Source organism: Bubalus kerabau, chromosome 20, assembly GCF_029407905.1.
Source record: "Bubalus kerabau isolate K-KA32 ecotype Philippines breed swamp buffalo chromosome 20, PCC_UOA_SB_1v2, whole genome shotgun sequence".
Taxonomy (NCBI): Eukaryota; Metazoa; Chordata; class Mammalia; order Artiodactyla; family Bovidae; genus Bubalus; species Bubalus kerabau.
The window spans coordinates 14949581-14966365 of NC_073643.1; the positions used below are offsets into that span (position 1 = coordinate 14949581).

Genomic DNA, 16785 nt, shown 5'->3' on the forward strand with positions numbered 1-16785 from the left:
TTTCTCTCTTATTTCACTAACCACAATGCTCTCCAAGTCCATCCATGTTGCTGCAAATGGCAAAATTTTGTTATTTTTATGGGTAATATTATACACACACACATACACATCACAGTTTCCTTAACCATTCACCTGCTGATGGACACTGAGGTAGCTTCCATATCTTGGTTATTATAAGTAGTGCTGCTATGAACATTGGGCTATGTGTATCCTTTCCAACTTAGGGGAACTGCTGCATCTTATGGTAGCTTTATGTTTAGCTTTTTTGAAGAACATCCGTACTGTTTTCCACAGTAGCTGCACCAGTTTACCTTCCTATCAACAATGTATGAGGGTTCCCCTTTCTCCACATCCTCACCAACATTTGTTTTTGTGCTCTTTTTGACAATAGTCATTCACAGATAGTTTTAGCTTTGTTATTGCTTGGTTTAAAAAGTCCAATTTAAAGATATCAAAGTTTTAGGCCCAGGAAACTCTTCTCAGCTGCAGGGAAACCTTAGGGGATGTTAAGGTCAGTTATTCATCCCTTCGAGCCAGTGTTGACCCCAGGTCTAGGGGCAGCGTCAGCAGCTGTTTGTGAGTTTATGACCCCCTGGGTGCAGAAAGTCCTTCATCTTTCAGTCCTAAGCCTTGTGTTTCATTGACGCACAGCTTTCAATGAAAAGAAGCCTTGCAATTCAGCAAGTATTTACTGAATGCCCCACTCTAGACTCTGTACAAATCCTGTTCAACAGTCCATCTCCATCAGACTTAGGGTGAATGACTGGTGCCCTTGCATGCTTGTGTGTGCGCGCACCCACAAACACACACCCAGCTTGGGACCCTCCTCTTTGGGCTCAAAAGTCTCAAAAAAACAAGATCACTGTTCTCTGAAGGCCCTTTTGTCTTGTGAAGGGTTTGGCCCTACCTGCACAGGACAGAAAACCAGTGGCACACAGGCCTAGCTCCCAAGGACATAGTCGAGGTCTCAGCAACTCCTTTCAAAAATTCAGGAGCCACAAAGAGGGATGATTCAACAGAAGCTTGCTTATTATGCATCTTGCTGGGATCATTCCAAGAGTCCTTGGGGTCACTCAGAGGGGCCACAAGGTGGCCTGCTGGTGCATTAAAAACAGACTCCTGGGGCATGTGAATGGCTGCATCTTTGTCACTTTTCCTATTTGGCCTCTTCTAAGAAGTGCTTGGACTGAATTTTGGCCTATAAAAATGCAGTGAGGGAGAGCATTGCTCAGTAACTAGTGAGAATGTCCCTGGGCATAGTGAAGGCAGTTCTGCTGAACTAAGAGGGACTTCCCTCGTGGCTCCGACGACGGTAAAGCGTCTGTCTACAATGCGGGAGACCCAGGTTCGATCCCTGGGTTGGGAAGATCCCCTGGAGAAGGCAATGGCAATCCATTCCAGTACTATTGCCTGGAAAATCCCATGAACAGAGAGGAGCCTGGTAGGCTACAGTCCATGGGGTCGCAAAGAGTCGGACACGACTGAGCGACTTCACTCACTCACTCAAGAGAGAAGGACTCTGTACTACTTTGCTCTCCTGGTCCAAGCGACCCAGGGACCAGTCTGCTTACCTGTCTCACCCCCACCATTACGTGTGTTTACAGGTGTCCTCGACGTCACGGAAAGATAGAGCACACCCACAGAGTGCCTAGTCTCTACCCTGCCCTGACCCCAATTCCCCTCTACTGAGGCTTGGGTTAATACTGAAGGAAACTAACAGATAAGTCAAAAGGCTCTTGGCTTTGACATCAAAGAGGGCAGCACGTAGAAGACATCACCCCCGCCCCACTTTCCCAAGGTAGGCCCGGGCGGGATCGCTAGTGAAGAGCCAAGGCCCCGCTGCGGTTCCCAAACCTCCCCGCCCCAACTCCGCATGATAGTGAACTAGAAGAGGGAAGGTGAAGAGGTGCTTGGCCAGGACCAGGGGGCGGGCCCAGGACACGGAAGCCCCGCCCCGCCCCGCCCCAGCCCCGCCTCCGCAGGAGCCCCTGGCGCTCTGGCTGCCGGCTAGCACTGCGGCAGCGCCAGTCGCCTTCCTCCTGTCGTCTGCGCACAGGTGAGGAGAGGACCCCGCGTCTGAGCCGCTGCAGGAGTGGGAAGCTTCGTGGGGCTGAAATCTGGGAGGGAAGGAAACGGGATCGAATTCCTCAGGGGGCCGGAGGGAGGGACAGAAGTACGCGAGCCCCACGTCCTCGGGCTGTGGGGAGGTGATCCATGCGGCCCCCGGAGAGGTGGACGCGTCTTTAACCGAGCGCTTCTTCGGGTCCAAAGGAGCGCCGGGAGCTTGGATGCCTTGACTCTTGTGGGGATTCAGTCCAGAGTGGGGCCTCTTAGATCCTGGGGCGCTGGATGCCGGGGTCCCGACATCCTTTTGCAATGGTCGCCAGCCAGCAGCGACAGATACTCGTCCTGGATCTTGAAAGGGCGACCTCGGGCTCGCAAGCCGCGAACACACAAAGAAACCTCCCTTGCTGGCGTGCTTTGAAAAACAGCCCTGCCTCAGACTGTGAATGTTGATAATAGGTTGAAGATTTGTTCTGCCCCAGGAGGTGTGTACAGGTGGAAAAATCTGCAGGAGAAGCTCGACTTCTTCGAAAAATTTAATTTAAATTTTCAACAAGTCCGTTCTTCCTTTTTGCATGGAGGGAGGTGGGGGTTGGCGAGAGATAACTCTAGAATATAAGCCCAGCTTTGGGTCTGCCTGGGAAGTTCTAGGTTCATCTGGCCCCCAGAAGGCTTTCCTTTGGAAAAAGTGAAGTGGGTTTGTGCTTTAACGCGGTGCAAGTTTTCGGAACTTAAGTCAGGGACCAAGTTCGCGCCGTCATTCTATGTTCTCTCACCTGCAGCTGGAAGGAGAGATGTTCACGGTGCTGACCCGCCAACCTTGTGAGCAAGCAGGTCAGTATCACTCAGCAGGCAGCGAGTATGATTTTGTCACATCACCCAAGAATCCCAGCTTCAGCCCACAGGCTCTTTCATCCACGTCCCCAGCAAATGACGGTTTAACTTCTTTGGTGGGAGACTTAGTCTCCACCGGGCTTTCACCACCGGCATTCCACAGATAAAAGTAATTCTTTTCGTCAAAGCGACACAAAACCAGGACTAGCATGCTTGTTTCGCTTAAATGGTTTTTCCGGTTTGCATAATCCATTAATTTGGCCCTTGTGGTTTCCCTTACCCAGCTGTGTGTAAGGTCTGCTTTAGAATATTGTTGATTTTGTGATGACCTGTAAAGTACTTGGAGCTTGCCTCTCTTTCCATCCAAGTTACTGCTGGCCTGGCGCCTACTGCATCCCTTCCCCCTCCGCTCGCCCCTCCCCCCGCCCCGCGCCCAACCCCCGCCCCCGTGGTCAGCGTTGTTACCACCTTTTACTGCAGGCACATGGGTAGAATTTGCACACACACGCACACACACACATACACACACACTTCTGAGCTTGTCCTGCCTGCCTCTGGAGCACATTTTGCAGTTGCTCTGTGTGGAAGCCTAGAAGGGTCTGGCCTCTCCACTCTTGGGAGGTACCTGGTAATTACAGTGTTTGTCCAGCCCTAATGACAGCACAGCTCTAGGCTGCAGTTCCCTAAATGAATGAGACCTGGTCTAGTCCATTTTGGTCTACGATAGGCTTTTCTGCTGGAGCAAGGGTTTGCTTAAAGTAATCACAGCTTTTTACCTGAAAACTGCTGAAGCGCAGAAGACTTAGGAGGCTAGGCTCGTGGCTGTGGTCAGGAGACTGCTTACGTATCACCCCCAGTTCCGCCCCATGGACAGATGTTCTTTAGTGGTGCCCCTAAATTGGTATTCAAAATACTTTGATAGTTTAACACATATACTGTAACATCACACATGCAGACTAACTTGTTACATTCCTTCCAAAGGACAAGTTTAACTTGGCAGATTAAACTTCTACCTTGTCTTGTATATAACTGACCTGGCATATGCACTGTTTAACAGTTGATGCAAAAATTTGCCTCTGTGGATAAAATGGTTTCTGTCTGGGTCATATCCTTTGATCTGGAATCACAGAAAAGTGAGCCAAGACCCCTTCAGAGGCCCTGAAGGTTAACTCCACAGTGGCTGGCCTCCTTCCAGGTGCTATGACAAACGATTCCACAGTGAGTAACATGGTGGACAAGTCATTTAACACACTTGGGACCAGTTCTGTGGAATAAATTCCCAGAAGTGGGACTGGGAGGCAGATGGTATACACACTTGCATTTTGATACATGCTGACAAATTCCCCTCCAGTTCATTCCCAGTGACAAGGCAGGAAAATTAAGGCACCTTGGACATCAGGATGTGTGTGTGGCAGTATTTATACTGCAGGGGAATCAGGTGAGGTAGTTAAGAGTTGGCTCTTCTGAGATATTGAGACCCACTGCATGACTGACCTCCCCAAGTAATGAGCACTGTGATGTGACTGGATATTGAGGCTGAATCTAACTCTATATGGTAGTAAATACATGCTCTTTTTTTTTCTTCCAAGAAAATATCTCCTAGAAATAATGTAAAGAATAGCTTATGATGATCTAAAGGTAGATGTTCTAGAATAGGACAGGTTCTACCCCACTGCTGGTCAATAGAACTTTCTGTGATGGTAGAAATGTTCTGGAATTACACTGTCCAATATGGTAGCCACTTTTGATTACTGAACACTTAGAAAGAGCCCAGTGGGCTGCCATCTATAGGGTCACACAGAGTCGGACACGACTGACATGACTTAGCAGCAGCAGCAGCAGAAAGTGGCTAGTGCAACTGAGAAACTGAATTTTTAAATTTTATTTACTTTTAGTTAATTTAAATACTCAATTGGTGAGACATATTTGGATTCTCTGAATTCAGTGATCTTCCTGTTATGCCAGTGTTTATCATAGTTCAGCCATTTGAGTGTCACCACTTAGGTTTATGCTGTAATAGTTCTACCAAGACTATTATTTAGTCAATATTTTACTTTAATGTCTTTTTATCTTTAAAAAAATTAGGTATAAGTTATATATAGTGATAGGTAGTGGTGGTGGTAGTGGTTTAGTCGCTCAGTTGTGTCCTATTCTTTGCGACCCCATGGACTGTAGCCCACCAGGCTCCTCTGTCCATGGGATTTCCCAGGCAAGAATACTGGGGTGGGTTGCCATGCCCTCCTCCAGGGGATCTTGCGACCCAGGGATCGAACTCAGGTCTCCTACTTTGCAGGTGGATTCTTTATGCTGGTAAATGCAGGAGACTCATGTTCGATTCCTGGGTCAGGAAGATCCCCTGGAAAAGGGATAGGTTACCCACACCAGTATTCTTGGGCTTCCCTTGTGGCTCAGATGGTAAAGAAGCTGCCTGCAATGTGGGAGACCTGGGTCTGACACGACTGAGTGACTTTCACTTCCTTCATATATAGTGAAATGGATAGATCTTAAGTTGTGTCCCTAAATTTGGTATTCTCGCCTTCTGGAAGGATTATGTTTTTAGAAAATAGACAATTTATAAGAATATTTTTTAAGGGAAATTGTATCTAAAGGAGCTGGTTTGCTGTGATTTTCAGTTTTTTTCCAAAGGACTTTGGAAAGTTTTATAAATTTTGAAAAATGAACAAACTCATATACCCCACAATCCTATTTAGATATAAAAGCATTTTCATTTCCCTAGAAAGTGCCTGCCCCAAACCCCTGTGCATTTACTGTTCTGATTTCTATCACCCGCCTGTTTTAGAGCTTAACATAAATGGAATCATTTCAGAAAGTTTCTTTCCTTCTTTTCTTTTTTTTTTAAATAAATATATTTGCTACTTTATTTATGAAATTTTCATTAGCCCGCACTGGTATGTTAAGACCCAAGTAAATATTTGCTCATAATCATCTAGTTAGGAAATGTTAGCTTAAATTTAATAAGTAGAAATAATCCATTATGATACATTATATATTATCATATAATGCATATAATTATATAATTATCTTTACTTAGAGGCTATATATTTAGTTGAAGACAATTCATATGCTACATTTTTTTTTCTTTTGCATTTACATGTTATGATTAAAATATAAAATATAAATACCAGAGATTACATGACCCCTTTGGGAGGGAACATGTGGATTGGGGTCTAGTTACTCTTCATTTGTCTATGTCTTTACTATAGACACAGGGAAAATGACTGAGATTGAATTCTTACTGGGAACTCACACATCTTAGGAATTCAGACACATTACCGTTTGTTTGACAGTGTCACCACGTACTAAACTTTATAATCATTGACTGTATCTGAAATACAATACGAATGTCTTCTTATTTATTTGAGATTATTTTTAATTGAAATATTATATCACCTGCTTTAATAGAAAACTCATAATTTTCAAATATACATTGAAATAAATGTTATTGGAAATCATCTCAGGGACAACCAGTAATATGCATAACACACTTTGGGAAATACCAGAGAGCTAGACTATGCACCGGAGAAGGCAATGGCACCCCACTCCAGTACTTTTGCCTGGAAAATCCCATGGACGGAGGAGCCTGGTAGGCTGCAGTCCATGGGGTCACTAAGAGTCGGACACGACTGAGCGACTTCACTTTCACTTTTCACTTTCATGCATTGGAGAAGGAAATGGCAACCCACTCCAGTGTTCTTGCCTGGAGAATCCCAAGGACGGGGGAGCCTGGTGGGCTGCCGTCTATGGGGTCGCACAGAGTCGGACACGACTGAAGTGACTTAGCAGTAGCAGACTATGCACACTCTCCTTGCAAATGCTGTTTTAGTCCACTCTTTGGAGGAAAGATACTCAAATGGGTATTTGAGCCCAGTTGTAGTTCTAAATGTTTGGCTCTCAAAAAAAGCCAGAGGAAGTGACTTATGCATGCAGCTAAGCACCCAGTTAAGCACCAAATTCAGAGATTCTACGAAGAAGGGCAGGGCCCTGTTCCTGATTCCCCCTCATGTGTCTTCTGGGTTTCCTCATTTTAGGCCTCAAGGTCCTCTCCCGAACTCCAGCCATCATCGCCTTGGTGGTCTTGTTTTTGAGCATTGTGGTACTTATGGCTATCACACTCATCCAGACACACCAGAAGGAGGTCCTTTTTCCAGGACCAAAGGTAGGTGTGAAGGGGTTGGCACTGAAGGGAAGAAATGGGCTCTGACATCAATGATTCTCAAGCTATGAGTTAGAAGAAAATTCTTGCCCTTCCTCACCTTCAGCTGGAGCCAGGGAAAGGTGGGGTAAGGCCCAGGGAGAAAGACTGGACATGCTAGGTTTGTGGTGTCTGAGGTGACAGATTGATAGTGGTGACACCTTCTCCTAGGATGATGTGGTCTTGCTTTGACTCCTGACTGTTGGAACCAAAGCCAGACTTTGTTGCCAAGAATTATGGATGGCTACCAAAGATTTACCAGTTTGTCAGTCTCCCCAGATGACCCAACCCTGCTCATAAGCGGAGACCAGGAGACTCAGGCTCTTCTTCTGGCCTAGCCTGGGTAAACAAAATCAAGGACCTGGAAAGTCTCCTTGATCTGTGCTGCGTTACCTCTCTTGAGTCTAGAAGTATGCCATGGTCCCTCTGACTCCTCCCCGCACCGAAATTACTCAGGACCTTATGCTAAGTTCCAGAGACCTCTGTCAGCCCTCGATAAAAACCATTTGATAGATAGAAGTGTATGTAGCCCTCTGCCTTGGCTGTCAGGGTGACAGGAGGTGATCCCCTGAGGGACTGTCAAGCGAAAGGTGAAGAGAATCAGTGAGTCCTTCAATTATTTTGAGTAGAAGTCAGCAAACTTCCTCCACAAAGAGCCAGACAGTACATATTTCAGGTTTTGAGAACCATTTATAGTCTCTATTGCATAGCTTCTTTTCTTTTTCTCTTCTTATGACTCTTTAAAGCTATGAAAACCACTCTTAGATGGAGGGCCATAGGAACCATGTTATTTGAATCTCATTTAGTATTTATCTTTGACCTTGGGTCTTTTCTATATCTTCCTGCTGTTAGGGACTGTTCATAGGCTATATTTGATATAGAGGTTTTTAAAAGATAAAAAGAACCATTTTTGCCTTGACTCTGTGGTTGAGTTTGATCTACCATCCAGAGTCCACTTTGCTAAAGGAGTAGAGGAAAATCTGTTTCTTTCTTTCTGTCTGCCTTTAAATTAATTAATTAAATTTTTTCTGGCTGCAAAAAGAAGCTTGTGGGATCTTAATTCCCCAGCTAGGGCTCCAACCCAGGGTCCCAGCAGTAAGAATGCTGAGTCCTAACCACTGGACTGCCAGAGAATTTCCTAAAATCTTTTCTAGATAATGGAACTTTGTTCTTTTATATTTTACTTAAGAATCTCAGCCTCCCATGGATAACATGAATAAAAAAGAAAAAGAAAAGCCTCATGCAGCTGTCCAGTGGTGAGAGGAAAACAAATTATCTGGCTGTCCAAAGACATTAGCTAAGGCCTAGAGAAGCTGTTTTCCCAAGCTCCAGGCACTGCCTTCTTCTATAAACTGTATAAAATCAGGAGTGCAACTAGAGGAAATACCATCTCCTTACTCTTTGTAAATTGCTAGTCAGTTGAGTGAGCATTTTTCCCTGAATTATCTCACTGAAATCTTGTGCCAGCTATGGAAGATGGACAAACCCTGTCACCACCATTTTGCTCAGTGGATGGTGGGACCAGAACTGAAACCTGAACACTCCTTTGCCACCGCCAGGGCTCTCTTCATTTACTTCCAACTGTTCCTTGATCCTAGGTTCTGAACAGGGAGCCCAGGAGGAGATACTGGCCTCTGATAGGAAAACATGTCCTCCTTTGCACAGGAAGGGAGGATGGGCACAGAGACAGGAAGGTACTGAATTGCAGGAGCGACCTGGGGGGCAAGGAACCATTCTTAGACCCTAGTGCCACCCTGAACGTGTGTGCTCAGTCACTTTAGTCGTGTCTGACCCTGCCACCCTATGGGCCATACCCCGCCAGGCTCCTCTGTCCATGGGATTTCCCAGGCAAGAATACTGGAGAGGGGTTCCATTTCCTCCTTCAGGGGATCTTCCCAACCCAGAGATTGAACCCATGTCTCTCACATCTCCTGCATTGGCAGGCAGGTTCTTTACCACTAATGCCACCTGGGAAGCCCAGTACCGCCCCTGGACCCCATAAATCAAAGGAACCAGCTCTAGCTGCACTCCAGGTACACCTCTCTATGGGACAAGGGAATGTGCCCACCAAGAGCCATGCTTCCCCTTCTAGAACATGCTGGGGACCCTAGAACCCAGGGTCTGTGTGGGCCTTCCCCTGAGAGCAGACCTCGCCACTGATCTGAGGGGTGGCAAAGGGGCAGCTGCTTGCAGGGAGAGTAGACAGAGCATGGGCAGAGTGTACAGTCTGAGCTAGCCCACCTTCTACAGTCAACATACAGGTGCATGAGGCTGTTCACACTGTGGATTTGCCTGTGGATGAGAAGAAGACAGGTGGGGGCGCCGGAGGGCAGGACAGGGCAGAAGTCTTCCTTTATAAAAAAGTGTCCCTTGGGCCCTTCAAATGCGAGGGATAGGCTGGTTAAGACAGTTTGGGGAGATGAGAGGTAAGTTCAAACTGGAGGGACATGGAGGAATTAGAAGACCTGAAGAGTAAACTGGGTAGAGAAAAGTGGGTCTCCGAGCAGTCTGGAGGGAGGGTGCTGTTGAAGGAGACCATGTTTAGTTCCACTGTTCAGAGGGGTTTCCCTAGTCAAAGATGCCTGTGCAAGACAGTCATCTGGGGGTGACCCCAGGAAGCACTGTGGGGGGTGGAAGTGAGACAGAAGGGAAGGGGCTTCTGTCCCAGTGGAGGGGCTGATACCCAGAGGTTACCACTGTGGGCATCTGGGACTGCCCTGGGAGCCAGTGCAGAACTCACCTCAGGGATGAAATCTGTCCCGGGCATGCAGAACACCTGCCTCGGTCATCCGAGTCCAGGGCGTATTTACACACCAGCTTCCATTAGTCATCGGTTGCGGGCTGCTCCCTGGGGGACATAAGCTCTCTAGTATTTCTGGCATAGTGTGAGCTTAGGTAGGCTGGGCCAAGGAGACAGCCTTCAGGCAGGTAGAAAGTGCATACATTAAAAAAAAAAAAGAAAGTGCATACATAAGTGGACATCACAGGGGTGAGGGAACCATCAGTGACTGTCACCCTGTAGGTAGATTATTTTCATTCCAACTTTGAAAACGAGAAAACAGAGGAACAGAAAGGGCAAATAGCTTCCTGCGATTACACAGATTAGAAGTAACATAATTGGCATAGAAGGAAGAAAAAAGCAGAGAACAAAGGCCTTAGGCAAGAGTTTGGAAGGATCGGTATGTATATCCTCATTAGCAGACACAGTTCAGAGAGGGGATTTTTAATTTCTTCAGCCCCAGCTGTAGGAGAATGACTTGTATGACATCGGAATATTGGCTCAGGGGCTCATCCTGTTTCACTGAGAGAGTTAGGTGTGAGAAAAGACAGATGTTGTGGGCCAGCTGAAGTCGAGTGGAATGACAGCCTGGAAGGGGGCCCTTCACATGCAGCTTTTCTCAGGCTGTCCAGAGACCTGTCCTTCTGTTGTGCAATGTGTGCTGGGGGTGGGAAGGGCAGTGTGGAGGTGGAGGCAGTGAATATAAAAAAAAAAATGAAAAAACATATAAATTTTTCATTGTCTGTGTTTTCATACCTTGCCTTATCTTGCCTTTGTGTGCAGCTGGTGGTTCTGAGGGGCCAGCTCCATGGTGGTCTGCCTATATAGGGGGCCCTGGAATGTTCCTCAAGACCCATATGAGAGGTCAAGATATCTGGCTATTAAATCCAATGTTGGCCCACCTGACCTTGTTTTATCTAAGTGTTCCGTTCAGTTCAGTTCAGTTGCTCAGTCATGTCAACTTTTTGCGACCCCATGGACTGCAGCATGCCAGGCCTCCCTGTCCATCACCAACTCCCAGAGTTCACCCAAACTCATGTCCATTATGTCGGTGATGCCATCCAACCATCTCTTCCTCTGTCGTCCCCTTCTCCTCCTGCCTTCAATCTTTCCCAGCATCAGGGTCTTTTCAAATGAGTCATCTCTTCGCATCAGGTGGCCAAAGTACTGGAGTTTCAGCTTCAACATCAGTCCTTCCAATGAACACTCAGGACTGATTTCCTACAGTGGAACTATTAAAACTTAGGCAGTGAGGGAAATATCCCCAGTCCCTTTATCATTGTTACTGGTTTGACCTGCTCTATCAGCCTGAGGAAGAAACATGACAACGTTGCCTTTGTTTTTCACCTACCCTGCCACTTTATTATCATTAAGTCTGATATCTGCCTCTTGAGGCTTTACCCTCCCAACCCTGTCACAGTTGCTTAGAAGCCCTGAAGCCTCTCAGTCCCATCTGATCAATATCCCAGTGTCACTGCCACTGCTGCTTGCACCCACATGGTGTCACTGTTGAAGAAGGGCATGCAGAGTCCCAGGTTTCAGGGACACTGCTTTTCTGCCACGACCTGCTCAGGTCACATCAGAGCCCAGGTTGGGTCACACAACTCTCCAAAGCACAACAACTGGACCGGGCTGTGTTAAAACCATTTCCTTCTAACCCTCATCCATTCTCAGTCGTCAGCCTGGGTATCAGATGCCCTGTGGCCCACCCTGGTTTACCTCTTGGAAAACAAGAGTTGGGTAATTGGTTTCTTCCTTTCTAGAAAGCCCTGGCTCCTTATTCACATTGGTCATTCTCCTCTCCACCCAGATCTGCACACCACTTAACTAAGAGTTTGCTTTCAAGGGTCTTTTGTCTGAACAAAGTCTGCCATACCATACCAGGCACCTTCTTACTAATCAGTCACCCTGTTAAGACTTGTTTTTCTTCAACAAATATCATATATTAATGCATCTCTATGGAATCTAGAAAGACGGTACTGATGAACCTATTTGCAGGGCAGCAATGGAGACGCAGACATAGAGAACAGATTTGTGAGCACAGAGTGGGAAGGAGAGGGTGGGACAAATGGAGAGAGCAGCATGGAAACATATACATTACCATAGGTAAAGTAGATAGCCAGCAGGAATTGGCTATATGACTCAGGGAACTCAAACTGGGGCTCTGTGACAACCTAGAGAGGTGGGATGGGGTGGGAGGTGGGAAGGAGGTTCAAGAGGGATAGGAGATATATATATATATATATATATATATATATACCTATGGGTGATTCATGCTGATGTATGGCAGAAACCAATACAATATTGTAAAGCAATTATCCTTCAATTAGAAATACATTTTAAAAAAGACTTGTTTTTCTTGGAACTCAGGGAAGTACAGGGGCTATGGGTACAGGTTTGAGAATCAGACCCCAGCTTGATCCCAAGTCTGTGACCTTGGCTAATTATTTACCTCTGTGAGCCTCAGTTTTCCCATCTGTCAAGTGGGGATGATGATAACACCTGCCTTATAAATGCGACACTAAGGCCCTTTCTGCACTGCCTGACATATTATAAGGGTTCAGCAAATGTTTATTACTATCCCTATTCTTATTATTATAGTAAGAGTAATGATGATGATGATGATAAACACACCTAAGAAAGCTGATCATGTGATCTTTGCTTTTGCTTTTCCTAGAAGCTCACACAGTCCATGACCATGGGTTAATATGGAAGACTGTTTCTTTTCGGTTGACCTACTGAGTGTGTCTTCAGTTCTGCATCAGGCCATGTTTTTTTTTTTCTGACAGTGCATTAAACAGAGGGTGACTTGCTGCTTTTCACCCAAACATCACCCACTTCATTGAACTGAATGAAATTCATTCTCCTCTTACACCTTCCTCCATGGAACCACACTGAGTTGCACTGATCTAGGCAGATGAACTCTGAAAACTGGTTGAAGACCAATTTTTCCACTTTTAAAAATGCCAGTGAAAGATGGTGGGGTGGGGGTGGATTGTATGAGTGAGAAGTAGCCCTGGGCCTCAAGGCTGCTGTCAGTACATCGGCAGGTACCCAAGGGGCTGCCACTTCTCCTGCAAATCTCAGAGCAAAGTCTCTGGCGGCACCCACTGTGGTGAAAACTAAATCCCATTTTTCTGGAGTTACAAATGAAAATGGACATTCTTCTTTCTTTCTGATCTTGGCCCAGGAACCCTAAGCGTTCTTCATGAAGGGTTGGAATAAAGAAGATTTGGGGGTAGACAGTGTGGTATCCTCTGGAGCGGCTGCCTTCTTATGCTCGCGCTCCTATCCGTACCTGGCCTGGAGGGGCCGGTGGAGGGGTAGGGAGCAGGTTGGCAGCAGAGGGAAGGAAAGCAAGCACTGACACAGAGGCTCAGACCTCTGGAGTGCCTGATTTCCTTCCATTTCAACCTGTGCTTTAACCTCATGGGGAGCCTCTGCCTGGAACAGATTGTGAACAATGCCTCCCTTGTTCGCCATAGAGGGGTGTCATGTCAGGATCCCAAGCAACACGCGTCATCAGACTGAAGAGCCCAGTTGAAGAGGCTGTTCAAGTTCAAATACCAGTGTACACAGGGTGTTCTCAATCTTAATAGAATGGAGGAGCTGGAGTAACAGTTTTTTATTTGCTCCTATTTCAAATGAAGCAAGTGTTCATGGCAGAGTTTAGAATCAGGGGATTGGTTAAATGAATTACTGTATGTCTCACAGTCAATGTGATTAATGTCTTAAAAATCATGATGTCAGTATTTTTACTGATAGGGAGAGATGTTCTTGATATACTGTTTTAGTAAGAAAAGAGCATTGGAGAAGCTTCTGTGTAGTATAATTCTGTGTTGATTTAAAAACATATGAAGCATAGGTGTATATGTAGTTGTATGCACAGAAGACCATTGGAAAAGATATATAACAAGGTGTTAAAACAGTAGTTGGGTTTGAGGAGTGTTATTCACTTTTCTTTCCTCTTTTTCTTGCTTTGTAATTTTATTTATTTTGCTTACTGGTTTTTCTATGTAGCTTGTATTTATTGAACAGCCAGTAAGCATCAGGCAGATGGTCTCCTGTTTACTTCCAAAAGGAAGTTGTCTGAAGATGATGGAATCCAGAGAGGTTAGGTCTCTTACACAATATCAGAAAAGTAGGAATCCATCCGATTTGACCTGCCTCCAGAACCCAAAGTCATCTTCCTCTCTGAGACAGGCTAGGCTAACTCAGTGGCAGAGGAATTGGGGAAAAGCTGCCACCCAGAAGCCTCTGATGCCCTGGGCTGACTCCAGCCCAACCAGATACTGACCTAGGTCAGCATAACTCATTCCTGTGCCCCTTGGCTGCTACTGCATGCTGTGTTCTGGGCAGGTCTGGTCCAGGGCCTGGGCTGGGCCACACCTTCAAGCAAAGCTCTCTGGTAACTGCCTCAAGCTGGGTGAGATGGCTGGCAATACCCTCCTGTCCATTTTTCCACACATGAGTCACCAGAGTGAGATGATATATCAACAATCTTTCGTATTTTGGTTTTTTCCTCCTTAAGTACTTCCTACCATGGTTTCCTATGCTTATTCCCAGGCAGATAGTCCTGGAAGTTTGGACAAGAAACAGTAGCAGGTGACTGACGATTCATTTTCCTCCTGAGACCCAGGTGGCTTCTGACCTCCCCCACCTCCACCCTGCGGAATCTGGATGAAGAGAAATCAGGAGATTGTCTTTGCATGCACAATCTTTGGGGTACTCATCTTTAACCTTGGCTGCATATCGGAATCACCACGGGAGCTTTAAGAACTGTTTGTGCCTGGGTCGATTGACAGAGATTCTGATTTAATGAGTCTCGGGTGTAGCCTTGGTATTGGGAGCTTCAAAAGCTCCCTAAGTGATTCCACTGTGAACCAAGGCTGAGAACTGTGGCCTAGAACACCTGACCCACCTCCGCCCCACCCCTCCCTCCAGTCTACAGAAACAAAGTTGGTTTGGAGAAAATAGTTTTTTCTTCTTGGTCAGGTTCTATATAAAGGAAGCAGTGTGGGTTAAACTCTTGGGACGACTCAGGGTTCTCAGTGGTTCTCTGGGAAAAGGGGTCCTCAGAGAGGCTGAGCCTGTAATTAACTCTCGTCCCCCCTTTTATTCAGTATGGAATTGTACTTGATGCCGGGTCTTCCAGAACCACAATCTATGTGTATCAATGGCCAGCAGAGAAGGCGAATAATACTGGAGTGGTCAGTCAAACCTTCAAATGCAACGTGAAAGGTAAGGCCCAAGGGAAGAAGGGAGAGTCCTAATGTCCTTTGGAGGCCTGCAGGGGTCCTGAAATACTGCCTGGAGGCGAGGAGTGAGCACTGGGCTGGGTGTCAGGGAAATATGAGACCTCTTGTTAGCGCTGCTACTCTTCAGTACGGTGACCTTAGGCTAGCCCCTTCCCTTCTCTGGATTTCAGATTTCTCATCTGTAAAACAGAAGGCAGGGGTGTCAAGAACTGTGACTGGTGTGATACGGATGCTGGTGAAAGACCCAAAACTCCTGTGATAAACACAGGAGAGTTTATTGCTCACACAAATGCCCGAGGATTAGCGTTTTCTTGTCCTGGTTCTCTGAGCTCCAATTTGCACAGGGTGATGTGTAGAGAGCGCCAGATGGTACCTGCTTGCACTGTGGGTTGTATTACCAAAAAGGAACCCTGAGATTGGAGAACCTGAAAGATTTATAATGGGCACCTGCCTTGCTCTGGAGGGAAACACTATCCGTATCTTCTTAGCCTGTTCATTATGCAAATATCCCTGAACAGATAGTCCAGAACAACAGCAGTGAGTGCCTCTGCTCATAAGACATGTAGAAACGTGAGAAACTCATGAAAGCAATGGCACCCCACTCCAGTACTCTTGCCTGGAAAATCCCATGGACGGAGGGCCTGATGGGCTGTAGTCCATGGGGTCACTAAGAGTCGAACACGACTGAGCGACTTCACTTTCACTTTTCACTTTCATGCATTGGAAAAGGAAATGGCAACCCACTCCAGTGTTCTTGCCTGGAGAATCCCAGGGACGGGGGAGCCTGGTGGGCTGCCGTCTATGGGGTCGCACAGAGTCAGACATGACTGAAGCGACTTAGCAGCAGCAGCAGCAGGAAAATTATATTCCAGTTGGCTGTGTATGGTGGGAGGGGAGGGTAAAAAGAGAGAGAGAGATGGACCATCTGTAAACAAACAGGCTTGTGTGGCTCTGTTCCAGTAAAGCTTTCTTTATGGACCCTGAAATTCTGAATTTCAAATAATTCTCAAATGTCACAAAATATTATTTAAAAAAATGTTCAACACCATCTAAAAATAATGCATGAATATCTCAGTTCATAGGCTGTATAAAAGAAAGTGGCGAACTGTATATGGCTAAGGAGCTGCCAACTCTGAAACAGAACGTTATCAGTGTCTTTAATGACCCTCCATGCGCTTCCTGCTTCCTCCACAATATATCCTGAATGTTATGTTGACTATTTACTTGTTCTTTTTTTATAGTTTTGTCCTTATGCATTTAGTTTTTCCTGGTTTTGGAAAAGGAATCAAGCGCATATTTATACAATTGGAAGCAAACATTTATTCTGTAATTTGCTTTGTTCACTACCACTTGGATTTTAAAATCCATCTCTGTTGCTATGAGTACCTGGTTCATTTTTCCCTGTTGAGGGATATTTGTCTTTCCCTGGTTACTAATAAGGTTAAGTATCCTTTTATATATTTATGACTATTTCTGTTTCTGTGAAATGCCTGTTCATGTCTTTTGCTCATTTTTCTACTGAATTGCTTGACATTTTCCTATTGAGTATGGAATCCTTTGTCTTTATTTCCAAATATGAATGCTTTGCTATATTATTATTATATTGTTGCTAATCTCTCTCACAGTTTATGGTTTGT

General features: G+C 45.8%; 1 protein-coding gene across 1 annotated transcript in view; it reads left to right on the forward strand.

The window, feature by feature from the left end:
- The first annotated feature begins 2858 nt into the window (after positions 1-2858).
- Positions 2859-16785, forward strand: part of ENTPD3 (ectonucleoside triphosphate diphosphohydrolase 3) — a 32751-nt gene continuing 18824 nt past the window's right edge. The window contains exons 1-3 of the mRNA XM_055557797.1: positions 2859-2898; positions 6948-7075; positions 15014-15131. Of these exons, the coding sequence (XP_055413772.1) occupies positions 2859-2898; positions 6948-7075; positions 15014-15131 (286 nt within the window). The remainder of the gene's footprint in view (positions 2899-6947; positions 7076-15013; positions 15132-16785) is intronic.